This window comes from Lagenorhynchus albirostris, chromosome 2, assembly GCF_949774975.1.
Source record: "Lagenorhynchus albirostris chromosome 2, mLagAlb1.1, whole genome shotgun sequence".
NCBI classification, from domain to species: Eukaryota; Metazoa; Chordata; class Mammalia; order Artiodactyla; family Delphinidae; genus Lagenorhynchus; species Lagenorhynchus albirostris.
Genome location: NC_083096.1, coordinates 72,670,576 through 72,698,143, shown reverse-complemented (window position 1 = coordinate 72,698,143; position 27,568 = coordinate 72,670,576). Strand labels below are relative to the sequence as shown.

The 27,568-nt window shown below is 43.9% G+C and overlaps 1 protein-coding gene across 5 annotated transcripts; it reads right to left on the bottom strand.

Annotated features, from left to right (window-relative positions):
- Window positions 1-3,373: 3,373 nt before the first annotated feature.
- Window positions 3,374-14,557, bottom strand: ETV3 (ETS variant transcription factor 3). Of its 5 annotated transcripts, none has more exons than XM_060142289.1 (5): window positions 14,378-14,555; window positions 12,371-12,429; window positions 11,541-11,778; window positions 10,165-10,280; window positions 3,374-4,576 (listed from the first exon to the last, which is right to left on the bottom strand). In XM_060142289.1, the coding sequence occupies exons 2-5, from the start codon at window positions 12,414-12,416 to the stop codon at window positions 3,441-3,443; spliced, it is 1,536 nt and encodes a 511-aa protein (XP_059998272.1). In that variant the 5' UTR covers window positions 12,417-12,429; window positions 14,378-14,555; the 3' UTR covers window positions 3,374-3,440. The 5 variants fall into 5 exon arrangements, with proteins under 5 accessions (XP_059998272.1, XP_059998273.1, XP_059998274.1 ...); XM_060142290.1 differs by having other exon boundaries at window positions 12,371-12,426; XM_060142291.1 differs by lacking the exon at window positions 14,378-14,555 and adding an exon at window positions 14,133-14,152 and having other exon boundaries at window positions 12,371-12,426.
- Between the last annotated feature and the right edge of the window lie 13,011 nt (window positions 14,558-27,568).

Sequence of the window (27,568 nt, the reverse complement as noted above, 5' to 3'; positions counted from 1 at the left end):
TTTATAGAAAGCGGAACATCTAAAAGGCACTGCACAATGGAGTTAAGATTACTTACATTTTATGTACATATACACACTTTATTCTGCTTAAGTGGATAACTAGTGAAGTCATCTTTCACATGTGAATTCCCCAAAATCCCTGCATCGCAATTTTATAACTCAAAGAATGCCTAAATATCTCAAAACAAATTAACTGGTAACTTTTTTTCCCCCAAGAAGAAACAAAAAAATGGAACAGTTCTTGAAAGATTGGATCAAAGTTTTTTTTCTTTTGAACAAAATTTAAAAGTATGTTCCATTACTGTCTACAAAACAAAAAAACACAAACATAATTATGGAATAAATAAAAAACAAGGGACAAACAGCCAACTGACTCTACCCGCTTGGTGAGAAGTGGTATACTTCACCTATTATTTTTTTTTTTTTAATGCTTCTGAAAGTTTCTTGGCCCACTGAGGACTAGGGTGCAGTAATTCCCTGTGTTAGTTAGCGAGCTGGGTTTAATGCAGTGCAGCTTGAAAACTGGGGGTTGAAGGGACTTAGTGAATTGTTTATATTTCACTCCTAGCCGTTCTTAAAAAAAAAAAAGAAAAGCTCAGCAAGGCTGGATGCCCTGAAGAGATCTCTACTGTTTTCTTCTCTAGAGTCAAAAAAGCAAACAGTTTGAACAGGTTCTTAATACATGTTCAAGATCTGTATTTGCAAAATGTTAAACATTTGGCACAGCAAAAGGTGGAAAAAATGGGGAGGCAAAATACGTCTGGTATTGTCCCCCCCTTTCCACCTGCTGTTCAGTGATGAGATGCTCGCGGAAGAGAAAGGCCTGGCTTTGTGCCAGGCTGGTGACAGGTGCTGCCCAGAGTGGGCTCGGGGAAGAAAAACTATCTCCCACCCCTTTGCTCCAGGAAATATCAGTGACCTCCACATCCCCTGGTCCACTTCCCGGGCAAGCCCAAGTCTGGCTCTGTGTAGGACCCTCCCCCCAACCCCAGTGTGCAGTGCAAATCAACCAACAATTTACTGGTGGAATGGCAATCAAAGGAAACAGTTAAACACCAAACAATTTCTTAAAGCCAAAAACAGTTTTCATGGAGTTGAACATTTTTTGAGTGTGTTTTTTTCAAGTGTAAAAGCTGTGACTTTTTATTCAAACAGAAGCAGCATCTAGGAATTAATTCTGGCACTTGGGTTCTAGGGGGTTACAGGTTTGCATCACGGATTTTTCTCCCTCTTATTTTAAAGGCCTCATGTTTCTATTCCTGAGTTCATACTGACACCTGCCGGCCCTCCCCTCTAGTGGACAGAGACGGTGGGCAGCCAGCCTCCCTGGTTAGATTGGGCAATGCCAAGCAGAGATGCCTCTTCCACCTGCCTGGGCTTGCTTTCTGATTCGAGGTAAGTCGAGGTACAGAGAAAGAAACCGACAAAAACACAACCAACCAAAGGCAGCCTGACCAAAGCCTGAGTTGTTAGGGACCATTCTCCTAATCCTTTTCCCAGGGAAAGACAAGTCACTCACGGAATTTGAATCAAACAAGGGGGAGGACAACTGCCGAAAAAGAGCATGATGGACTCAAGTCCTCTTAAGCCACCTAACAACTCACCCACCGGCTCGAACCTCTCCTGGGCCCCTCTCTCACGCACGCACTCCAGTTTAAAACAGACGCCCCCCCTCACCATGAGAAGACAACCCTCAAGTGCTTCTTGGTACACTGAGTTCACCTACGCTGAGATGGAGCCGGGAATCTCTCTCTCCAATTTCTAGACAACATCCCTGTGCCCACTCCTTGCTCCTATCAGAGACGCAGTTCTTTCTTCTCTCTGCTGCTCGTGGATCTGAGCCATGTTTGGTATTTCTGTATACTACTGTGTACTTACATGTGCACGTGCACACACACACACACACACACACACACACACACACAGTTGGCTGTGGCTTCTTTCTCTCTGCCCCTAATCCAGGCTCCTTTCGATTCATGTAAGATCAATACTTTCCCATTCCTTTGAAGTTGCTGGAAGGGAATTCCCCATGAAGAAACAATTCCTGGGGTCTCATGCAGGATAGTCAATTGATCATGAGAATTAGTACAATCTAGGGGAATGGGTATGGCAAGAACGGCAACACCACAACAGGACAGACACCCACTGCTTCACTTACACCAGGCCTCTTGGCATCTGTCTCCCTTCTGTCTCCTGTCTACCGCTTCTTTCAGCTTCCTAAACATCCACTTGTACCCCCAGCTACCTTCTGTGTTTCCAGGTTTCATCTGCCCTTAACTCCCACAATCCTGCCTTTTTGCTACCTATCCCAATACATCAAGTGGGGATGATTAAATACCAGCTTAAAATTTAACCATCTTCCAACACTCCTGGATCATCCGAAAAGATGTCTATGCCCTTTTACAGGTTTACGTTGACAGACCCGTATCATGTTGAAGTATGTTCATTGTTAAGGCTTTGACTTAAGAAGACGATAAGAGAACCAGACACTGCAGAAAGACATCTTCAACTCTGTCACGTCTCTCAGTCAACTCGCTCAGTCACACGTTGGTTTGGCTCCCCAAACCCACGATGGAAAAAAAAAAAGAGCATTTTTGTGTTTTTGTTTTTAAAGGCATTGGGTTACATCCTCCTGCCCTCTTCTTTCTTCCCTGAACAAGAGTTTATAACTCCTCATGGCTTCTTAATAGGTGAAGTAGGTGAAATGTCCAAGAAATTCACAGCAGGGCTTCCTGTCTCAACAATGAAGCTGAAGGCTCAGCGCCTGTGCCTTGCCAGCCCCGCTCTAACTGGCAGTACATTTCACGTTTCCTGAAAACATTTTATAAAAGGAAAAAAAAAAAAAAAGAAGCCGAACAACAACAACAAAGGGAAAAAGAAAAAGAGCAACACCTGAACATCCTCCTGCCCCCATAAGACTGAGATTCTTAGTCCTCCCCTGAAATAATTATAAAGAAACATTTCAGGCAAAATACTTAGTATTAATGGTCTCTCACTGCTCAACCTCCCAACCACGCCCCTTTCCCTTTTATGTGTATGTCTCAGAGCAAAATAAATTCATTAATGGCTTTCCACATATAAATACAATAGAAAAGAAACAAGTCTGGAACCTGAACTATCATGGGACCAAACAGTATCTTGGCCCTCTGGGAGTTTGTCAGAAAGTGTAAGCCTCAACAGGAAACAGAGGCTCTTTCTTCTTTCAGTTCAATACCCTTCCCATGTCCTACTCACCAGGAAAAAAAGTGTGTTCACATCCCATCTAATTTACAACAGAAGATACCCCCATCCTATCCCCCAAACATAAAAATACAAGTCTATGCCCCTAGAAGGATCAAACCAGCCTAATTCCCTCCCACCCCCCCACCCTGAAATCTTGCTACATAAATACATGTATGTGTTTGATTATAGTATAAACAGCTCCCAAGCAGCTTCCAGTTCTAAGCGTCAGCAGCAGCCGTTGCCAAGCCCCGGGGTCCTGACCCATTCCAGAGGAACTTGCCATTCTTACTCAGCTCCCGGGCTTCAGGGTCATCATTCCAGCGCCGCTTCAACCGAAGCTTGGGGGGCATCAGGGCATCTTCTTTCTTCTCAGGTGCACCGGGCTCTTTGCCAGGCCTGTCCTCACTGTCTTCAGTCACCTCTAGGGGTTCTTCACTTGGGGTGCTAACGGGTACAGAGGGCCAGACAGGCGGTGCAGCCGGGCGGGCAAAGATGGTGCCTTTTTCCTCTTCTGTGGTCCTGCTTGGCACACTGCCCTCTTCTTGACAGCGCTCCTCCTTTTCTCGTGCCGACTGCCTGAGACTCTCAGGATCCTTCTCAGAGGCTGGTTCCACCTTAATTCTCGGGGGGACAGGAGCCAGCGTGGGAACAGTGACAGGCGCTGCCTCCTCGCTGCTCTCCACCCTCTCCCGGTTCTTCCGCCCGACAGGTGGGGGCTGCAGCTTGATGGAAAACTGGGTTGACTCCTCAGGATGCATCTGGCACTGCAGCGGTGGAACCATGAGCCCTGGGTAACGAGGAAATGTCCGCGGACTCAGATGGTAGTTGAACACAGAACAGGCTTGAGAATGAAGGTAGTGTTTCATTTCCTCAGGGTTGAAGGAGAAGCAACTGCTGCTGGTGAAGGGGCTCAGGCCTGGCGACGGGCTATAGGAGAAGATGGTGGGAGTCAGGGAGAGGGCTGGTGAAATGGGGACATTCAGGAGGCCTCCACGGCCGGGGATGGGAGAGATGGCGAAGGGACTATGGGGGTCAGGGTACATCCCTGGCCTAGAGAACAGGGGAAGCATGATGTCAGGTTTGCGCTTCTGATGGCCAATCCCTCCGCCGACAGCATTTCGGGAGGACATGAGATCCACACCCCGGCGCCAGTCAGCGGCCGAGCCATCCTCCAGCTCCGAAAGCTCCACCTTTCTATCAGTGCCAGTGCTTGACTCCTGGCCAGAAGCAGTTAGGGAGCTAGCAGAGAACCGCCCTGGCTGCACATCACTAGTTGGAGAATGGGTGTCCAGAGGTGGGAAGTGGAAGCGGGAAGAGGCTGTTGGCACTGGTGGCGCACTCTGGGGAACCACACCTGTGAGGGAGGAAAAGACAAAAGGCCACTTTGGAGGTCCGGTCATTCATTATCAGCAATTTTACTTATGCTAAACAAGTACAAGATGTTGAAGAGCAACAGAAAATAAACATTCCGGCTGGACTGAATCCCTCAGCTGCCTGTCTCCTCAGCTTCCTATACTCAGTTTAGCCGCCACCTTTCTCTAGAGTCTTACTGTCTTCACAGTACTCATTACTATCCAAAATATCATTTACGTGTCTATCTGTATTCTAAAACATAAATCCCATGAAGGCAGGGACTTCCTATTATTTGCAAGTAGATTTCCAGCAGTTCAGGGCTTAATAATGAGTAGGTGCTTAATAACTACCAGTTGAATGAATGAATGGGTATTACAGCCTTCTCCTCTGCAACTCTAAATACTGTATATATGTCACCTGCTTTAACTCTCAGCTTTGCAAATCATCTTTTCTTATTTTCATAACTTTGGCCATATCTATAAAGTAAGCAAGCAAACCAAAAGCAATGAACGAAACTGGGAACAATATGTATGTAAACAATGCATTAAAAGGCTGAAGACCCTGCCCCTCACATATATGAACACAAACAAGACCACATTTTAAGAACAAAAACAGATCACAAAAAGAGGCTATGTTTGTTAAGGTAGGTTCTCATGGTGTACCTTTTATCATTTCTGATATACAATCACTACTTTGTAGAGATTCAAAAATTTTTAAATCTCTCCAATCTATTTTCTATTCTACATATACTGTATAATGATCTCCACTACCATCCTGCTTTCAAGCACTGAGGACGCTGCGAGAAAGTCAAGTACCTACCACTTCTCCCAAAAGCACAGAGTAAAAACTGAAGCTCTAGGCCGAAACCAACACTGTGCTACACATGTCAACTTCAGAGCCTCACAAGTTAACTCCCCCAAAAGGTCCTCCTGACAATCAGAGCATAAGAGAGGTATGAGGCCTCAGGGACCCTTTGGGCGCCTGGGAGGCATCAGTGGCTTCTATCACTGATGATGTCAGGAGGGCTATTTTTACTCTGAGGGAAGGATAAAGGAGAAGAAAAAATAAGAAAAACCCAAATAAGTGAAGTGTGGTGATCCAGGAGAAGAAACAAAAAAGGTGCACGAGATACGATGTGGGTAGGAATTGCTTGCAGTCTTCTATTCTTGTTATAATTGAGTCATCCTCAGATAGGACTCTGGAGTCGGTAGGTATGTGCAAGACTGTAGCTTTCTTGGCACATGTGCCTGAGTAACACGGTGCCAGAGCAGCATTTCAAAATGATGTTCCACAGAAAACTGGTCTGCAGGTCTTTTTTCTAAAACCACTGATTTAATTGCACAATTAGGAAAAACAGATGGATGACCTTGAATATAATTTGAGTGGAGTCAAGAGGGTCTCCAAAGTATCACTTCTACTAGCTTATTACAATGGCTAAAATTCTATTCTTTTTTGATTCTCCTGGATCTTTATTTTGTATTAAGAGCACATCTTTCAAAAGCAAAAAAACACTTCTATGTGTTCTGAAGGACTGAATAAGTATAATGTGTGTGGGGGAAGGGAGGTGGTAGAGAAGGTCTCATCTCCTAAACAATTTAGTTCTTTGCTTTGTTTTTTCTAAACTGGAGGCTATCTCAGTCCCTACACAGGCTAAGGTACTCTGTAAATCTGCAAAAAGGAGACAGAATACATAGCATTTTCCAAATGCATTTAGAGGGAGTGAAGGAAGGCAATTTGGAGGTGGCACTCTGGATCCCTCACCTCTGAGTAACTGCAGCAGCCCTATTTTTATATGTTGTATCAGTATGTTGAGATAACAAATCTAAGACTTTGTCTGAAAACTAAGTTTGCTGCTAAAAGAAGTATGAATAACACTGCTTTGAAGAAGACAACCTTCGTGGAGCCACTATGAAATCAGAGTAGTAGTAGTAGGTAACCAACTGGTTTTTGAACCCCTTTAGCAAAATGGAATAAGGCCCTTGTCTAAGTTCAAACCCCGGCCCTACCACTTAATAGCTGTGTTACTCTAGGTAACTTACTTACTTTTCCGTGCCTCAGTTTCATTACCTGTAAAATGGATAATAACAGGACTAATCCTCATGCTATGAAAACTACAAGAGTTAATATTTGTAAAGTCCTTAAACTGGTACCAGCGCATAGCAAACTGCATGTGTTTGTTAAAATAAATAATTTTTTATTAGACAATAATCATGATTAAAAAAGCAAAACTTTAAAAGGCATGTATCATTTAAATATGGACCATATATTAGATAATAGTATTAGAGCATGTTAAAACTTCCTGGGTATGGTAATGTTATTGTGAGTAGAAGGAGAATGTCCTTGTACTTGGGAGATACATACTGAAGTACACAGGGATGAAGTGTCACATCTGCAACTTAATCTCAGAAGATTGAAAAAGTATATGGAAATATAAAGCAAATGTTTATCTATTGATTAGTGAATCTAGATAGAGGATATATGGGTGTTCGATGTTCAATTTTTTCCTCAATTTTTCTGTAGCTTTAAAGTTTCCTAAAATAAAGATAAAAAAACTGGGGTGGGGTGAAGTGAGGTCTCAAGTCCATCCTTGAACTGGTCTGCTCTCTCCCCACACCCTGACAGGCAGCATTTTTACTAGTATCTTCTGTATCTTTCCAAGGTTTCCTATGTAAGTACATTTAAAAAATACATTTTAATGTAAATATTAAAAATACATTTAAACATTAAATATTAAAAAATAATAAAAAAATTTAAATGTATTGCTTCTATTTTTAAAAACACACAGTTCAAAATAGCCCAACTGTATCAACCCACCATCTAGACAATATCTCTCTAGCCTCCAGGATCTTAATCCACATAGCTCTGCTTCTTAGAGCATTTATCACATTCCACATTGTATTCCGAATTGTGTTAAACCTCATATATCTTATCTCTCCTGCTAAATTTTAAGTTCCTTGAGGGAAAGAACTCCCCCATAATCTTTTTCTTTTTCTTTAGGGCTTAACACATTATCTGTTGAACAAATGAATGAATCGAAAACCAGAGAAGGAATGTATGATCTATTTCAATAGCTCAATCTCTCAAGAATTGTTTCCTGAGAAAGTGTCCAACAGATAACTGTATTCAAGCCACTCTGATCAATCTTTGACTTTGCTGTCATCCTTAATTTTTTTTTTTTTGCAGCACGCAGGCCTCTCACTGTTGTGGCCCCTCCCGTTGCTGGGGCCCCTCCCGTTGCTGGGGCCCCTCCCGTTGCTGGGGCCCCTCCCGTTGCGGAGCACAGGCTCCGGAGGCGCAGGCTCAGCAGCCATGGCTCACGGGCCCAGCCGCTCCGCGGCATGTGGGATCTTCCCGGACGGGGGCACGAACCCGTGAACCCGTGTCCCCTGCATCGGCAGGCGGACTCTCAACCACTGCACCACCAGGGAAGCCCTGTCATCCTTAATTTTATCATTTGTAAAATGAGGGTACTGAGATGTATACTTTATTTGGCTAGGAGAGTTGCATGAGTTAATTCACAAAAACACTAGGCAAAAGTACCTCCATTAAGTAGATGTTCAATAAATGTTACATTCCTTTGTCATCATAAAAGTTAACCTGAAACATCTGGTCTATCTGGGTAAAAGTTCTCTATGAACTAATGACTCTAGTTCTTTGGGGTTATCTGTAACCAGGATGTAAAAACGAAGTAGTATCCCTAAAAGTTTTGCTTTCCCCATGACTTTTTGATTAGGATCTTGAGCTTAGTTAAGGATCAATGTTGGTTCAACCACCTTCAGGCATGATAGGCGGTGCTAGGCCACTACTGTTAGGTTTCTAGACCAGAGTCTTCATATAGTGAGGGTCCAGATTTCCTTTCCCTGGAAAAGCATATTACTCCCAAGGGCTGATGAATGCCCCATTCCAGGTTGTCCAAGTGGCTGGACTTGTGGGTTTTCAATAGAAAAGAAATGGGTCGAAGACAGAAGAACAAGACTCACACACTCTGGTATACCCAGCTAGAGTCAAAATTCCTCTAGGTACACAGGAGGGGGATAAGGGTGAAAAATAGAGGAAACAAGATTCCAGTGGTTAGAACAGGTTTGATTTCCTAACGCCTCTCCCTCAGGCACAAGGAAAGAAAACAGGTTGTAATTAGAGAGATGCATTCCAATACCACTTTTATTTTTTTTTAAATGCATGCCCCAGGGACAGAAGGGAGTGGTTACAGAAGAGATGGAACTGTAATGATAGCAGCATCAAGCTAAAACTGCCCTAACTTGTTGTGTGTAGTAATTACATATCTGCCACGGATCTCAGCATTATATTCTCTCAGCCACACCCCTGCTCTAATTTTTCAGGTTTCTTCCAACTTTTCTCTGAGAAGTTGTAATACTACAGAATCACAATCAGATTTCTTGGCCTGTACAATGCCACAAAGACAGAGCATTAATGGACTGCTCAGAAACTAGTTAAACACAATCTATTTTCTTAGGCAGGGGTCTGATTTGCATCTTAAAACAAACAAACAAACAATCATCCTTATCAGAGACTGCTTTCTGCATCCCTGAGGGGCAGACCCAAAACCTCTGTGAGAAGCTGTAATGGAAACCTGTCCTGTGGAGAGCCTAGAGGGGAAGCCTTGCAGCACTTCAGAGGAGAGAAGGTCAAGTAACCCCAGAGTCCTGTTCTCTGAGGCGTTGTTGGTGCAGATCAAAGACACTGCTTTTCACTGCAAACATATGAACCTCCTTTCTGTGATCAAGGATGCTGTGGTTTTGATGATATTCACTTGATAAGGGTGAGCTTGGTTGTTTCATAGAAAATCGGAAGTGTTTGTAGAAGCTACTTCTTGTCTATGAAAGAGCCACTGGGCAGGGTGTTAAAACTGAGTCCTGAACTTAAAGATCAACACAAACCTATGGAACACCATTCCTAAAGAGGACAATGCAATAATATCTAGGAGATGACAAATAATATGCAGAAAAAGGAACCAAATAAACCAAATCTATCTTGATGCTGCAGAGTCTATCACTTCCTGTGAGATGGATGGGAAAACTTGAGCAAGAACGCAGAGGAAATCCAGGGGATCATATTACTTTGGTGTTTCTAAATACCCCTTAAATGTGACAAATCCTAGACCTGGGTTGTTTTTTTTTTTTTTTACACTGAAGGTCTCTCTCTTTCTGATCATTTCTACAACTGTCCATTCAAGGATAACTCAAACATGTGTGTCTCAAACTGAATCCTCCTCCAGAAATTTAGGTTCATATTTGACTCTATAAACACATGTCTCTAAAAGTCCCATCAACTCCCTAAATCAACATATGCTTCTGGAATCCTGAACCCCTGCTGGGATCACCTTTCCTTTTCCCAGTCACACTGAGCAGATAACAGAAACCATCGGTGTGTTTTCCCTTCATAATGTACCTATATCCTAGATTTCGGTTTCTGAGGGTCCAGAAGAAAGCTTCTGAGAGAAGCAACCAACTAGGCAGGGTATTACAGCATTATATACTGGGACTTACATGATCACATATTAGACCTGGGTTTTTAAAATTCCTTTTCAACTCAAAATTTATTCCGCACCAAGAGAGGTTTGCATCTTACCACTTGACCGTATGTTGATGAATGGGTAGTTGGGCATCACCAGCTTGTTGAAGTTAAATTTATAAGTAAACCTTTTCCCTTTTGTTTTATGAAGGATCCTCTTGTTGTAATAGTATCTGTAAAAACAGGAATGCACGTCAATTTATCTTCTAGCTACTGACAGTTTTCGATATACTTAGGTAACCACTAAGATCAACAATTCTTGCTGAGTATTACTTGCAAACATCACTATCATTCTTTTGCAGCCTTGCCCTTAGGTTAGAGCTGGGAGACCTAAGAGCATACTTTTCCCATTCAATTTTCAACTAAATTCTAGTCCTTTACAAAGACAATCTCACTTTGAGATCCTGAACACCTATCCTAGCCCCAACCACTTTCTTCTCTCTCTCTCTATGGTTTCAATTCTTTAGTCCATTTCCTTCCTGTTCCACTGTATGTCACTGCCTTGTTTCTCCTTTCTGCCTTGCCCAGGTGGGGGCAGACAAATCTCTTGGGAGACCTGATGTGGTTAGTCTGGAGGCCTAAGCTCAAGGCATAGACAAAGGAATGTAGAACTGTTTTATGGTGGCAGGTCAAACAATGGTACACCCTGATCTGGAAAACAGCAGTCAGCCTGGCCTACTTCACTTTCAAAAGGAAGTGAGAGGCTCCAGCGATGCTGCTGCCCAGATTTTACATTCAGGGTCACTAACAGTGAAGGAAGGCAAGGGGATTTCAATGTACGTAGAATCTTGAGGCTTGAATCTATTCAGTGGCATAGGTTATAAACTGGCCCCTGGAGGGCTAAAGGGTTATGAAATGTAAAGACTGACAAGGGGAAAAGAAAACCTGCAAAAACTTATAGTGACCAATCTTTAGACATGCTGGAGCAACCTATGAACTGACAACTCACTGAGCTCACTGACTGGTTCCTGAATAGCTAGGGCACTACCATGCAGTGAGTGCTCTCTTGTGTGCTTGCTTCACTCTTTTTCTAGTTTCTTCCAGGAGAGCCTAAAAAAGAGAAATTCTAAGAGATTTCTAACAGGGAAGTGTAAATTAATCTTTTGGATTATAAATGAGCTCCAATCCAGGTTTCACCACACATTCTCGCCCACTACAGAGCAGAATTGGCTGTCAGGATCCAGTGCCAGCCACGTTGGAATTCCCTCCTACATATAACCAAAGATATGCCTTTTCTCCTCCTGTGCCTGTGCTACCCAGATTCAATAGCTCCCACTCCCACTTTAAAGCTACACCTAAAAAAAAAAAAAGCTACACCTATTCACTAGTGTAGTCTCTTATCACCTGATACCTTTTTTATCTAACATTCACCAAACTACTTAAGTCTCCTTCCAATCTGTTAACACAATGGATTTGGGAATCCTTTCCCTCACCTCAGGGCCCGGCTCAGCTTGTCATAATTCATCTGTGGTTTGCACTTCCTGCGGCCCCAGAGGCGGGCCACCTCGTCTGGATCCTTGATGACAAACTCCCCGTACTCTCCCTGCTGCCAGGCGATGACATGGCGGAACTCCTCCTTCTGCAGCAGCTCCAGGATGAAGTGCCATAGCTGGATCTGCCGGGAGCCCGGGGACGACTCTGTTTTATAGGCCCAGTCAGGAAACTGATACCCTTTAATATGAAAAGGGCAAGATCAAGGTAGTCAGGAGCTAGGAACATACATACCTGTATCCCCAACCTCACATTCCAATGCTCAGAATCTCTAGAGTGCTGTGCAAACATGCCACAAACACACTTTCGGTCAGCTGGGGCTAACCACAATAGCCGAGAGGAAAGCAGAGAGAAGTTACCTTTCCTTGTGGCAATCATTAAATCTGATAAGAGCTGGGCAGCAGCACCCAGGTGTCTAATCTCTTACCCTTTCAGATCTTACTAAATCTCATGCCTACTTTCTGTAAGGACATGAAAGTTCCAAAGGGAACAAAAAGGAAAGATAATGTTTTAGGAAAATACAACCTTACCCTCAAGGTTGGAATTGTGTCTCTAACAGGAAAGAGACGCTAAAGCTCGGGATAAGGGTGTGGTGACCAGACATGTTAACATTCATCCATAGGAAACAAGCCTACAACTGTCCTAGCAGTATCTACCCTGTCAAGAGGCTGGCAGCCATGGTCTGGCATTTGTGAACCAAACCCAAGTGGAGAGAAAAGGAACCACTGAGGGACATTCCAGGTATGTCAGAAGATGATTAACTTCTGCTCACCTCCACCTCCTTCTGGCTTTTCCACGATGCTACAGCCTGCTTTCATTTTCACCCTCCTGCTGAGAGATACAAGCCACATCAATTACTTTAAGGTGCTATTTATTTATTATCCTCCCAATGTGTTCTGGCACAGCCTTTCCCCAAACTTCTTTTTCCCTGTCTTTCCCTCCTTATGTAACCCTCTTTCTTCCAAACATGTCACCTCCAAACTGCTAATCCCCAAGTCATCAAATGATGCGTGCTCAAGTCATCAGCTTCAAAGGCCATAATTATCTCCCACCTGACTTTAAGCCACAAATTGTAAACACTGTTTTTAATATTTGCTTTCTTCCCCCTGACCAGTCCTTCAAATGTAAAAAAGGGCATGGTGAAATGAGTCCAAAAACGCAGCCAAAACAAGTCCAACAGTTTGTCTTCTATTACTAGACAGGCCCAGATGCCAAGATACACAAGTCTGAGTTCACCCAGATGTACCAGTTTAAAGAAGAGTTAAAAAAAAAAAATCCAAAGCCATCTGATTGCCACTCAAGAATGAACATCTGATTTTGATTTACTTTCCTGAATTATGTGAGATGGGAGAAGGAAAACTTCTCCCAGTCAGAAACTGCCCCTTCCTCCTTGAAACAACACCCTGGGATACATTAAGTAAACACACCATATGTACAGTTACTCTATACAAACACACACACACACTCCCCCAATTTTTCTTTGAGAAAACATTTTACGTTTTCTCCCTTTAACAGGAAGGAAAAAAAAGCAAGCATTTCTGGGAACCTTCTGTTCAACAAGTGGAGGGAGTCTGGCTGTGATTTGAATTCATTCCACTCAGATTTACAGTTCCTTAATAAATTTCCTGTTCCCAGCAGCAAGCAGCCTGTATCAGTCCATCCTTTAACAAAAAGGAGGGAAGGGTAAAACTGCCAGAGGGATATGCGGGCAGAAGGCAGATCTACCCTCAGCCAGGCAGTTCCCCAGGGTGAATGACAGGCCCTCAGTACCAACATTAGCAGGAGTCTGGAGGCAATGTAGGTGCCTTAGTGACCCTAGGGTGGGGTGGGTACAAATTCCTAATCTTGAAATTTCATCTAACCTAGGATTCCTCTAGATCCTTTGAATCTTTTTTCTCACCATACACATTAAGAAGACCAGCAAGTTTCGGGCTATGAAACTACCAGGGAATGAGGATGAGATACATACCCCAAAGGAAGGAAAAAACAAACATAAACACAGACACAGAGTTACACACACAAGATACACAATAACAAGGCCCCAGAGCTGAGGCAGGAGTTTCCTCTCCCGGCTGCTTCCATCTCCGTGACAATGAGAGAGGAAAAACACTAATTTCCCCACGGCTCCAGGAAGCTGCCCTGGACGCTAACAACTAGATTGCTCTGTCGGATCGCGGGGTCTTTATTCTTCCACCGGAATGCCTTCACCCACCACGACTCTGCGATCCAAACCCCGCTGCAACAATGACTTGCCCAGGAAGCTCTCTCCCGACATCCCAACTCCCCGATTTCACCCATAAAGGCCTCCCTCCCAGGGGCCCGGAGGCGCCTCTCCATGCCTTAGGCAAATTCATTCCAAGGACACTCTGTCCAAGTAGGATCACTCATCTCAACTCTGCAAAGCCCGGCAGGCCCCTCGCCTCCCTCGGACCGCGACCATTCCCCAAAGAGTGAGGCTTGCAGAATCTGGTGCCGCGGATCCCCCGCTGCAGCTCCCGGTCCCGACTTCCGCAGCCCCGGAGCCTCCTTTCTACCTGCCTCCCGGCCGGGCCTCCCTCGCCCCGTGGCCTCGAAGCTCCGCGGAGCCACCGCACGAACACTGCCTGGATCCCCGTCGCCCCTCAGCCGCGGGGCCCCCTCCCTCCCCCGCCCCCCGCACTGGGGGAGGCCCGGCTGGGTTGGTACGTGGCTCGCCGGGCGGCCCCGACCGCAGGGACGCCGTCCACGCCGAAGCCGGGGGTTCTGCCCAGAGGAACCTGGCGGCGAGGCCAGGACTCACCTCTCCCCCGCACGGTCCGTCTTCGGTCCGGTCTCCTCCGCGGCGTCTCCGGCTCCTCCTCATCCACCCCAGCAGGAAGTGACCTCCTCGGCTGCTTTCGTCACTTCCATCCTCAGCGGAGAGGGCGGGGGAGGGGGCGGTGCCCTCCTGCCGGTCTCGCAGCCGCGCCGCGCCGCACCGCGACGCACCCGGCCGCGTCTCCCTTTCCTTTCTCCTTTCCGCAGACGCCGACTTCCGCCCGCACCCAGCCCTCGGCGCGCGCTCCTCCCGCCGCGCTGCCCGCGCAGCCACCCCGGCGCGGCGCGTGCGTCACGTTGCGGGGGCACGTTAGGCACGCTCGCGGCGGGCGGCAGGGCGGGATTCGGCGGGACTCGCGGGGGGAAGCGGCTCTAGAAGCCAGCGGGGCTGCTGGGGGCTTTTCCGCCGGCTTGGTGTGGGCCGGGCGCTGACCCGGGGGTCACGCCTGTCGCGGGAGGGGACCTCGCAGAACCCACGGGAACGGGCCCAGCGCCGGCATAAAGCTTCCCCCAGACCGCTGAGAGGGGGTCCCCCGTTTCTCCGTAAAAGGGCCCTGCGACCTCCCAGAGAGGAGCGCCTTCACAATGGGAAAAGATACCCGCAGACCTCAGAGGTCGTTCGCTGCCATCTAAGAAAAGTCTTTTCAGATACTTAAAAAAGAATCCGCGAGGCTTTCTGTGAAGCGTCTTGCTTAGGCATTACACCCTCCACCTCGCTCCGTTAGGGGAGTGTGACGTTTCCTCGCTGACCCCCAACGCCCTGCATTTAGTCTTCATTTGTCCACATCTAAGCAGCTTGCAAGTTTTCTCCCTAAGTCATTCAACTACATCTCTCCTCTCTTTGTCTTCCGTCTTTTGTTTGTGCTCAAGCAGTTATAAGCATGTTATCCAAAGCATTTTTTGTTTTTCCTTTAAGGTTCACTAATGGTAAAGGATCTCAAACATTACTTTATCTCCACCCCCAGCCCCATATGCCTGAGTGATGTCCAGGCCTGGTTTCACTGCAAAAGGAGAAAAAAGGGAGGAGTGGGGATCAGTAAAGGTGAAGTAAATTAAAATGAGCAATGAGAGTGCCAGAAGTGAAATGGAGTTGAAGGACAATTTGGGATAAGGGAGTAAACTTCTTTTTGTACCGCTGTTGTAACAATACCTTTATATCCTGAATGCCAGGAAGAACATGAAACATCACCATTAGTTGTTAGAAAAGTTGGCTTCCAGTTTTGGGTTTGCCACTAGCCATTCTCCAGTTACTGTAAATTAACTAGTAAGTTGGTCCCCTCTGGGCCTAAAGTTGCCTTTCCTGTTTAAAAAGAAAGGATAATAGCATTGGTGATACAAGGTCTTTTCTAGTGAGAAAATCCTATGTAGGTGAATAAAATGAGCAAGATTTAAGTGCTCTCATAGAGAGGACCACTGTAATAGGGAAGAATACATTACTTTAACCTTTGTATCCTATCGCGTTTGCTACAAGTTAATCACTAAAGGGATGTTGCCTATAACCTTAAATTATACATAATCGACTGTCTCTGGGAACTCTGCCTCCCATGTAATGAGCGTTAAGCTAAAATACCTTTCTTTAGCTCACAGGAAACCTCCTGACCAGGTCCACCTGGAAACAGCTGCAGGAAGGAAGAAATTAATACATCCTGGAAGCAGGACTTTACCCCCCTCCCCTTTTAGTATAAAAGAAGCATGAATTCTAACTCAGGGAAGATGGTTCTTTGGGACACTAGTCCACCATCTTCTCCATCTGTTGGCTTTCCAAATAAAGTTATTCTTCCTTGCCGCAACATCTCATCTCTCGACTTATTGCCCTGTTGTGCTGAGAGCAGTACAAACTTGGACTCGGTAACACTACCAATATTTTTAACTATACCATGAGCTCTTTGAGTGCAGGAACTTTGCACTTCTGCAACGTTCTCCTTCACCATGGCACTGCTGCCTTCTTCAGCCACTGCAGACAGGCTTCACAACTTGGAAATTCTTGTTCCTGAAATGTGGAGAGCATGAGCTTTCTGAAAGCACAGGGGTGGAAATGCTCAGATACAGTCTGGGAGTCAGGACAGTTAATCTCTCTTGAATTCCCACTTGCTCAAAGCCCTCTTTGTCCACTGAATGCCTTCTACCCCCTTCCTACCCATCTTTATAATTGTTCCATATGCCTAAGGATACATTTCTGTTTTAAATCTCACACTCTTAGGTCTGCTCCTGCCACAACACAGCTAATCCACTGCTTCTTAAAAAAGAGAAAAAAAAGAACTCTTAAACATTATTTTTCTTCCAAAAAACCCTTTGTGAATTGGTGTGTGTGTGTGTGTGTGTGTGTGTGTGTGTGTGTGTGTGTGTTCCTTCCCTGGCTCGCTTTTCTTTATTTCTCCCATTTTCATTTATGCACTTACATTCTCCACATCGCAAACTTAGCTAGCCATGTATGTGATATAAATGCTTTCCTCTCTATTCTTGTCATAGATCACTATGGTAGATCTACTGTAATAGATACCATTGTATGTCACGTACATATTTGTTCTTCTTAGTGTGTTTGTCTTAGATTGCAGGCCCTCAGAGGTTAGAGCTGCAGTCAGTAGGTCCCTACAGTGCCCAGAGCAGTTCTGTGTCATCATTTGAAATGCTTAATGATGATTATTTCCTTTTCTGCGAATGTGCTTCTGAGACTGGCTTCTTCCCACCTCCCTCATACTCAAGTCTCCCAGTAAAAATCAGGTAGCCTCTTTTCCCCAAAGTGTGTCCTCACTAAACTTCGATTCAGAAGACTTGAGTTTCCATCTCAGTTCTGCTCTTTGCTAACAAACTGTTTTCTGACTAGCCTCTGAGTTTTGACCTCCTCATCTGTAAGGATATCCTTGCTGAGGACAGAGTGTAACAGCGTCTGTGGAGCGCTTGTCCACTATGAAACCCTTTATAAAGGTCAAGGATCCCGATTACTCTTGCTACCACCCCATACCCTACTCTGTTCTTGGTATCAAGAACCCAAACTTTACTTATCTCCTAATTTCACAAACTTCAAGTGGATTTAATGTTTCAATCTTGGGTAGGAATCTAATGGAAAAAGAATTTTGCCTTGAGAATTAGGCTTCTTGAGTTTCTCATCTAGGCACTATTTTATGAAGGCTACACTGAGGCAATACATATCAATCACTCTGTGCCTTGGTTTCCCCATTTATAAAATGATCATGACAAGAACTTCCAGAAAGAAAAATACTGTAACATTAAGACTATTTACATTGATGAGGTCAAAGACTGAAGGGTATATATGAAATCAACTTATTTCCACTCTGTGTGACTCAGTTTCCCCTTCAGTAAAGTGAAGATAAATGATTATAAGTGAATAAACTTTGACTACATATTATTTGCATTTACCACATGGGACTCAAGTAGCTCATAAGATTTTGTGTTTTGGTTTATTTTTCCCATTAACTCAAAGTTGTTGTGAGGCCAGAGGAGTTAATGTCAGTAATATGAGTGGGGATCCCCAGATTAAAGGTTAAGTGAGTCCAAAGCAGAAGTAACTTTGCCCAAAGTCACAGCTCAGCCAGGAGGAGCAGAGAGCCTGACTGTTATTTAGCAGTGACTTATGGACTCAAGGACTCTCCCCGATTCCACGTCCATCACAGTCCACAAATACCCCTTTCTCTCATTTCCCTTTTTTAGGTCTTGGTTCCCTCATCTCAAATCAGCACTGTGGAGAGGGTTGTGAGAGATCACGAAGGAACAGAACAGGAGAATAGGATTAACATGAGGAAATGATCACTTAAGCTATTTTGGCTGTTTTTTTTTTCCTGGCAGCCTAGGAGAAAGTTTCCCCTAACCAAATGTTTGATTGCCAGAATCTTTTTCTTTCTTTTTTTCCGGGCCACGCCGCATTGCCTGGCTGTGGGGTCCTAGTTCCCGGACCAGGGATTGAACCCGTCCCCAAGACAGTGAAAGTACGGAGTCTAACCGCTGGACCACCAGGGAATTCCTAGAATCTATTTCCTAGAATCTATTCACTTATTTCAGAAAGCCTGCCGAAGTTAATTGGAGCAGAGGCCTAGACTTCCTGGTCTTAACTTATCTAGGATGTTTTTTTTCCAAGACCCTTGTGTATTTGTTCCCCACTTATAAGCCCTGAGCCTTGACCTGTTTGCCACATAAACCTTTTTGCTGTCTTTTGTATTTATTCACTGTTCATATCTGGCTCTCACTGTATTCTCTTTATGACTGTCCACATCATTTGTCATCTGAAGAGGGCAGAGACTGTGTCTATCTAATGCTCATTATATAATGGCTAATAAAAATGATAATCACTGTAATAATAGACTTGGGGTTCATAGTCTAACAAACACCAGTAATGGTTGTCACGAAAAATGGAGCGAGGCCTCAGATCCTATTAATTAACAGGCAATCACCTTAAGAATATTTTTAAAAGCTTTCCTTTAATAATTGTGCACACATTTTTTGAATGCGTAGAATCTTAGAGATGGAATGAATGTCAGAGGTCATCTATCCCATCCTCTCTCTAAGTGCTACCAGCCTCTCCTGGAACCCTCATGATGATGAGAAGGTCACTGCTTTGCCCAACACCTAGTCAACCTAGATTTTTAAAATACGTTGTAAACTACATCATAGCCACAAAAGAGTATATGAAAATATACGTGTATCAGTTGAAGACAATAATAACACAAATTACCTACAACCCAGGCAGAGAATAGAAATTACCATACCCTAGAAGTCTTCTTTTGTCCCTCCTGATTCATCCAAGTTCAACGTTTAGATCACCCTAATTATAGAAAGTTCTTCCTCATATGGAGCTGAAATGTGTTCCACTGACATAACTACCCATGACTCCTAGTTCTGGCCACTGGGGCTACACAGATTAAATTTAATGTTTCTTCCATGTGACAGCCCATCAGCTCTTTGAAGACAGGTATTATGCCTCCCTAAGTAGTTGCTGGAAAAAAACAACCTTAGTTCCTTTTCTCTCCAAATGTGGCTTCAATAACTAAACACAATCCTCCACAGACCTGGTCTGAGCAAAGTAGAGAGTAAAACTGTTCTCCCTCCTTGATTTGGTTGCTCTCCCTGCCCCCTCTTTTTTTTTAAAGGTGGCTTTGGATAGGATTGACTTTTTCAGAGGCCGTAGTACACTGCTGAGTAGATAGTCAAAATTCTCATGGCTTTCTTTTGGGAACTGTTAACCCAGGACTCTTCTGTTAAGTAGTTTTAAAATCTAAATGCCAGACTTTACATTACATTAATTCTTGTCAGTTTTATTTGGTTGGTTTTGGTCTGTTATTCATTCCAGCCTGTCTATATCATCTTAATTTATTAGAATGTATTATAGTGTAATTTATTGATAGATTGAATTTGGAGCAAGTGTGAAAAAAATGCAGAATACGCTGAAACGCCCATGTTAAACTACTCTAAACACAGTCAAATATTTTCTAAATGCTTCAGAAGTCACTGCAGTGTCTCCTCAATTATTATACCTTTGATCTGCGAGATGCCAGTTAGCGGAGTTGCAGGTAATGGGATTTCAAATAGCAGAGTGCTTAGTGCATGAGAGTCTGGCAGAGTTAAAGCCACTGTGGAAAGCAGAGAACATCAAAGCGAAGCTAGTCATTATGTTGGCAGGAGGGAGAGGGGAGTGGGAGTTCATGTACAGTAGTTGGACATCATAAGGAACTAGGAATCTATCATATTTTGGCATCAATTCAGAAGGCGGAACTTCTAGATACATGTACTGCCAGGATATTTTTCTCTCAACAATAGATTATTGTAATGGGCTTGGCTAATGTGCTTGCAATAGTGCATTAAGACCAGGTTCATTGGCACAATTAAAACAAATCACCATCATTATAATAACAGGTCTTGATTTTGCAGCAAAAATCTGGGCTGCTAATACTTTAAGGAAAGAAGAAAAAGTCAAAACTTGGAAGGAAAACACCCTAGCACGCACGTTCTTCTCCTGGCTGTTAGCAAAGCACCTGGGGCACAGAGAACAGTCATCGCAGAAGCACAAAGACACACACAAGTGCCATCTTGTCCAGCTTCTATGTTATGCAGATGCTGTTTGCAGACCAAGTCCTCTCCTGCCCCTGCATGTCAGTGTGGCCCAGAACAGTGCTAGTTTCTCTTACATCCCTTGTGGAAAATATTTTGCCCTAAGACTGCCCCTGAAACACTAATTGAACCTGAACGTTTAAATTGAACCTCATTACTTGAACTGCGTGAAGGAGATGTGGGTCCCTTGGGTCTGAAATAGGGCGAAAGGAGACTGAACTCACGGTTACACAGTCTCATGGTGCCAAACTACACACTGCCTCTGGGAACCTGGTTACTTGTGGCAACTTTGAGTTTTCGCCTCCCTTGCTCCACACACCTTAGCTGCCTGGGTCCCTTCTCCTTGTTGCAGAGAGGGAAGTTGGAATTAGATGGAAATCCTCAGAGGCTTTCTAACATTGGGGAACTGCCACTAAATCAGTCACTTATCCCCACAACTAATGCCATTCATTAGCTAGGTGCCTGGCTCTTCCCTATTCTGTAGAACATGGAAGATCAGATACTTGGGGATCAGTGCTTTGTGGGGAATTGTGACATGATTCCTGCAACTCCACAGAACCAAAATCAAACATCACATAAATAGCTCAGTCTTATATTTGTTAGTCTATCTTTACTTCTCAGATGAAATTGGTCTAAGCATTATGGGCTCATTGGTCAATCTCATCAGGATCATTCTTTGTTAGAATAGAATAGGTGATATAACTACCTGGTGATAAAGAACCTTTAGAAATACCAACAGAGCAGAAGGGATGCCCAGTTCTGGAAGACATTTTTCTAGAAAACATAATAACTTCTTAAGTACGTAATGATATTTTTTCAAAGCATTAAATATATTCTAATTTTTAAATATTTTAATTTTTTTATCCATCGATCATTCATTCTACAACAATTCATGCATCAGTCGCTATATACCATGCACTACGCCAGACTTTGGGGAAACAAAGCTCATGGAGCTTGGTCTCTTCTGATTGAAATAACAGTTTCAATAATAGAGTATATGGCTATACTCCCTACAGATATTTAAAGGTGTGAACCACAGACAAAGCAAGCCAAATATATGAACAGAGTTTAATGTTGTAACCAAATATAACATAAACAGGTTCATCTAGTTCATTAAACTCTATTTGTTCATTCCTTCAGTAGATATTGGCTGAACACCTACTATGAGCCAGGCACTGTGCTAGTCATTAGGGGTACACAGATGATTGAAACACTGGTCTCTGCTTCAAAGAGCTGAGAACCTAATGGGAGAGACAGACACATAAGCAGACAGCCGTGACACACGTGGGGGAAAAGTGCAACAGACACTTTGGTAACCTACTCAGTAATTCCCAACGTTTTCTTTCTGTCTGGCAGAGCCCTCTTCCCATTATAAAAGTGAAACTGCTTTCCTAGCCTTCCCTTGTAACTAGGAAAAGGGCATGCTACCAAATCCTACTCTGTAAATCTACTGGAGGGATACTGGGAAGGATTCTTCACTTGAAAAGCGATATTCCCAGAGGGGAACTCCTATACCTGCATCTCCTTCTGTTATGGACTGAATTGTGTCCCCCCCCACCCCCCCGCCAGATTCATGTGTGGAAGTCCTTACTCCCAGTATCTCAGAATGTGACTGTATTTGGAGATAGGGTCTTTAAAGAGATAATTACATTAAAATGAGCCCATTTGGGTGGACCCTAATCTAATACAACTGGTATTCTCATAAAGAAGAAGAAATTTGAACACATGTATACACACACACACACACACACACACACACACACACACATGAAAGACCATGTGAGGACACAGGGAGAAGATGGCCATTTAAGATAGAAGAGAGACCTCAGAAGAAACTAACATGGCCAACACCATGATCTTGGACTTACAGCCTTCAGAACTGTGAGAAAATAAAGTCCTGTTGTTTAAGCGCTCCCATCAGTGATACTGTTATGGTAACCCTAGAAAACGAATAGATCTTCCCTGAATTTGGATGTTGTCATGAGTTTGGATCCACTGCAGAAATCTTGCAAAAGGTCCAAAAGAATTGCAGAGATGCTAACTTAGTCCCTGATATCACTGAGCCAATTCAGGAACCATCTTCTTCTGGACTTCTTGTAAAGAGACAATAAGCCCCTATTGTTTAAGCTGCTTTAGGTGTAGGAGTTCTGTTACCTAAAACCACAAGCATTGTGATCGATACATGCAAGGGTAGAGGCATTGTGGTGTGGAGATAGGGTACTGCAGGGAAAACAAGGAGAGTTGTCTAGGTGACAACTAAGCTTGGGTTTTTAAAGATGTGCAGAAAATTAATCAAGTAAATGGCAGGACAAAGGGTACTTCAGAAAGAGAGGATCATAAAAAGAGAAGCCACCAGCTATGAGGGAGAAACTTAGTAGCAAGAAGCCTTTGGTGTTGTAGGAATCCAAGTGTGGAGCCAGGAGGGGCAATACCTAACCCATGGAGGTTGGCAGGGTTTGGATCGTGCAGTGAGTCTTTGATTGCTGCTAAGAGCTGTGACTTTCTTCCTGTTGGCTTGGTTAAAATGATGTAAGTGGAGGATAAATTTGAGGGATCATAACTGGAAGTGGGGATCCCAATGGAGAGTTTTATGAAAGTTCAAAAGAGAGAGGAGAAAACAGAACTAAGGTGGTAGAGTCAAGATGAGGAGGAGGAACTGATGCCTGAAAGTTGAGGAGACACAGAGTGATCTGCCCATCATTGTGCTGTATGGCAACTAGACATAGATGGTAAAAGACTACAATTATAATGTAATGGGTGGGCCAAAACTTTTGCTCGTTTTTTTTTTCCTGTAAGATGGCTCTAGTAGCACTTAATTGTCTTTAACTTCATTCGAAACAATTTTGTTAGATTGTATGGGACCGCTGTCATATCAGCGTGCATTTAAAAAAAGACTTAACAAAATTGGTGAATTTTTGTGTAGCTATTTTAATATTGACGATGGAAGAAAAAAAGTAACATTTTTGGCACATTATGCTTTATTATTTCAAGAAAGGTAAAAACACAGCTGAAAAGCACAAAAAGTTGTGCAGTGTATGGAGAAGGTGCTGTGACTGATTGAACGCGTCAAAAGTGGTTTGTGAAGTTTTGTGCTGGAGATTTCTTGCTGGACGATGCTCCACGGTCGGGTAGACCAGTTGAAGTTGATAGCGACCAAATCGAGACATTAATTGAGAACAATCAACGTTATACCATGTGGGAGATAGCCGACATACTCAAAATATCCAAATCAAGTGTTGAAAATCATTTGCACCAGCTTGGTTATGTGAATTACTTTGATGTTTGTGTCTCACATAATGTTTTTTTTTCGCGGTACGCGGGCCTCTCACTGTTGTGGTCTCTCGCGTTGCGGAGCCCAGGCTCCGGACACGCAGGCTCAGCGGCCATGGCTCACGGGCGCAGCCGCTCCGCGGCATGTGGGATCTTCCCGGATCGGGGCACGAACCCGTGTGCCCTGCATCGGCAGGCGGACTCTCAACCACTGTGCCACCAGGGAAGCCCCGTTCCACATAATTTAAGCGAAATGAACCTTCCTGACCATATTTCTTCGTGCGATTCTCTACTGAAACATAATGAAAATGTTCCGTTTTTAAAACAAATTGTGATGGGTGATGAAAAGTGGATACTGTACAATAATGTGGAACAGAAGAGACCATGGGGCAAGCGAAATGAACCACCACCAATCACACCAAAGGCTCGTCTTCATCCAAAGAAGTTGATGTTGTGTATATGGTGGGACTGGAAGGGAGTCCTATATTAAGGAGTCTCCTTCCGGAAAACCAAACAATTAGTTCCAACAAATACTGCTCCCAATTAGAGCAACTGAAATTGGCACACGAAAAGAGTCCAGAATTAGTCAACAGAAAACGCATCAGGATCTTCCATCAGGATAACGCAAGACCTCATGTTTCTTTGATGACCAGGCAAAACCGTTACAGCTTGTCTGAGAGGTTCTGATTCATCCGCTGTATTCACCAGACATTGCACCATCGGATTCCATCTATTTCGGTCTTTACAAAATTCTCTTAATGGAAAAATTTTCAGTTCCCTGGAAGACTGTAAAAGGCACCTGGAATAGTTCTTTGCTCAAAAAGATAAAAAGTTTTGGGAAGATGGAATTATAAAGTTGCCTGAAAAATGGCAGAAGGTAGTGGAACAAAAGGGTGAATAGGTTGTTCAATAAAGTTCTTGGTGAAAATGAAAAATGTGTCTTTTATTTTTACTTAAAAAACTGAAGGCACTTTTTGCCCCACCCAATAGCTGGGAAGAGAAAGCTGAACTTTATCCTAAATGCCAACCTTTGTCTATCTGTGTCATCTTTAATAAAAAAATTTAAAAAATGTATTACTTATTTCCCTGTCTCATTCAACAGAGTCTACTAGGTGTAAACTAACCTTTTCTTAATGACTCACAGCCCTCATTATGAAAAAAGAGGCATCCTGATGTAAAGGAAAAGGCTGGGTCATGGTGTAGAGAGAAAGGCCTGTGTGAGACATCATAAAACCTGGGTTTGTTCCCAGCTCCAACGCTCGCTGATCTGTGTGACCATGGAAAAGTCACTAAGCCTCTCTGTGTAATTTTTTCTCCTTGGCGCCTACTTCATAGGCTTGCTGAGGAGTTGAAATGAGATAATGTGTGTGAAAGGGCTTGATAAACCATCAGACACCAGACAATGAGGCATTATAATCCTTTTTCTAAAGTGAAGTGACATACAGCACAATGCCGCGTCTAATTTCGAGTCCTGTTGTCCTTTGCTGTTAAATGGTTTGCTGTCTCTTTGCTCTTAAAACACTTCCCTCTCAGAAGGTCTTTCACCCACACCCACCTTGTCCTCCCAGGGCCATGGGTTGGGAAGCCAGAGGTCAGCCTCTTAGAAACTTTGTTCGGTGTAACTCAGTAAGGCTCTGTGTGGAGCGCTATGGTTTTGGTTCAAGAGCTTTGTGTTATAGCTAATTTGGGTGCTTAAAGGCCTTTTTCACTTCTGGATTTGGGGCCTCATTCCACAGAATTGGGGTTGTCAGAGCCTGACTTCCAGCTAAGCGAGGGGTAACTCTGGTGCTATTATGCTGCCAGCTGAACTCCTCAGTTTCCCTCTTCCTGCTTAGTTCTGTTTTATCTCTCTGTAACCAGTTTTCTGTGGTATCACGTACAGATTTCTCCTCACCACTGACTCACACGCCATGGCATAAATTAAGACAGAAACCTTGACCATAACTTTTCAACAGAGAATATTCCTTGCATTCCCATCTTTAAGGATTTGGGGTCCCTGAGTTTCCTCCTCCCCTCTCTTGCCTTCTAATGGGGTCCTCGTTTTAGCATGTTGAGGGCCTTCCAACCCTCACATCCCATAAAGACACAGATGGGTCATTTAAATGGCAGACAATTGGAAGAGTAGATGTATAACCTGGTAATTAAAGGCTGCACTTTTGAGTTGGCGCATACAAGCTCAGGTGTGTTGCACAATCTCTCTGGATCTCCATTTCCTTATCTGCAAAATGAGAGTAATGCCTTGTTGCGAGGAGTCAACGTAATAATGAATTTGAAGCACTTAGCACAGACTCTGGTACAAAGGAAGTGCTCATTAAATGCTCATTAAATGCAAGGTGGTGATTACTGGTTAGAGAAACTAGTCCTGGGAGATAGTAAGGATAAGATGTACAGGGTCTGAATTCCTTAGGAGAAAAGGAGAAGACAGGAGATGATAAGAGATGGGGAATAGAGGATCCTAGAAAAGGGGGAGGCGTTTGGGTAGAGTGGGTTCTAGACCATAGGCTGGGTTTCGAATTAGCCAAACTCCTGGGATCTTACCAGGATAGGCTAGGTTTGGGGTATAGAGAGAAGAGATATCCAGGAGGTTGAGGTATTTATTACCTTCTTCAGCGACCTCAGCCAAACCTGAAAGTTCAACTTTTACATCAAGAAACTCTCCGTAGGCTTTTTCATCCCAGGTCCCTCACTTCCTCTCCCACACATCCTTCCTTCTAAGTCCCCATCAGGTTACTCTGGGTGGTGGATTAAAAATGGCCACAAATTCTTGGATACTCCTCCCTGGAGAGACGGGATCTATTTCCTCTTCTCCTGAATGTCGGGTGGCCTCTGATTGCTTTGACCAACAGAATGTAGCAGAAATGACACCGTGAGAGTTCTGCGCCTGGGCGCTGAGAGGATTTGCAGCTTCTACCTTTTTCTCTCAGAACCCTGAGCTACCATTTAAGAAGTCTGGTCCCCCTGCTAGAGAAAGCATGTGCGAAGACCCTGAAACTACATGGAAAGAGAAAGGCACCCAACTAAGATCAGTCTCTCCAGCATCTCAGGCAAGATACCACACATATGAGAAAAGTCACCTTGGACCACCCAGCTGAGCTGAGCCCCCAGCTGAATACCACTGGGTAACTCCATTCAGTGCCACGTGGTTCCTGACCCACAAAATTGTGAGATATAATAAAATGGCCCTTGTTTTAGACAACTGAATTTGGGGGTGGTTTATTATATAGCAATAAATAACAGAACCACATAAGCACAAAATGAGGTTTATTTGCAATATTTTGATTGGGCACAAAGAATTTCAGGGATAAAGGGCTCCCTAGGATCTCTCCATCAAAATATTCTTAGAGATCATTATTGGAATATGGAATACAGTCAATCATATCATTATTACTGATTGAAGGCCTAAAGTTCAGTTGACCTGGGAAAGGCAACTGACTGAAACTCACCTCACTGCTGCAAGACTCTACTACTCAAATTATTTCATGTTTAGATGGAATAAATGAGGGAAATATTTGGGAGAGGGGGTCTTGCCCTCTCCTCCCACTGACTATTGGAAGCGGGTGGAAGGGATCTGGGATGAAAGAACAGGAAGGTCTGTGAAACATAGTTCTCAGATTTTGACAGTTTCATTTAGGGCCAGCTCTATTTTCCTACAATCATAAGTGGGCAAATAAAAGTTTCGCTCAGGCTTAAGGGATCTTGGAAGGGGCAGCCATGCAAGGTCTGGGATGTATAGGCACCAGCCTCGGCACTCAGGAAAACTGAGTCATGGAGAAGTTCTTTGCTCAGGTAACCCAACATGTCAGGAGTGGAGCTGGAATCAGATCCTGGCTCTCCTGGGCTCTCT

Bases quoted from the DNA above. Each gene is read 5' to 3' on its own strand.
- ETV3 (XM_060142288.1), bottom strand. From the start codon at position 12,449: ATGTGGCTTGTATCTCTCAGCAGGAGGGTGAAAATGAAAGCAGGCTGT. The intron at 11,779-12,370 runs GTGAGCAGAAGT...TTCATATTAAAG, and splicing joins AAAGCCAGAAGGAGGTGGAG to GGTATCAGTTTCCTGACTGG. The intron at 4,577-10,164 runs GTAAGATGCAAA...CCTCCCTCACAG, and splicing joins CATCAACATACGGTCAAGTG to GTGTGGTTCCCCAGAGTGCG.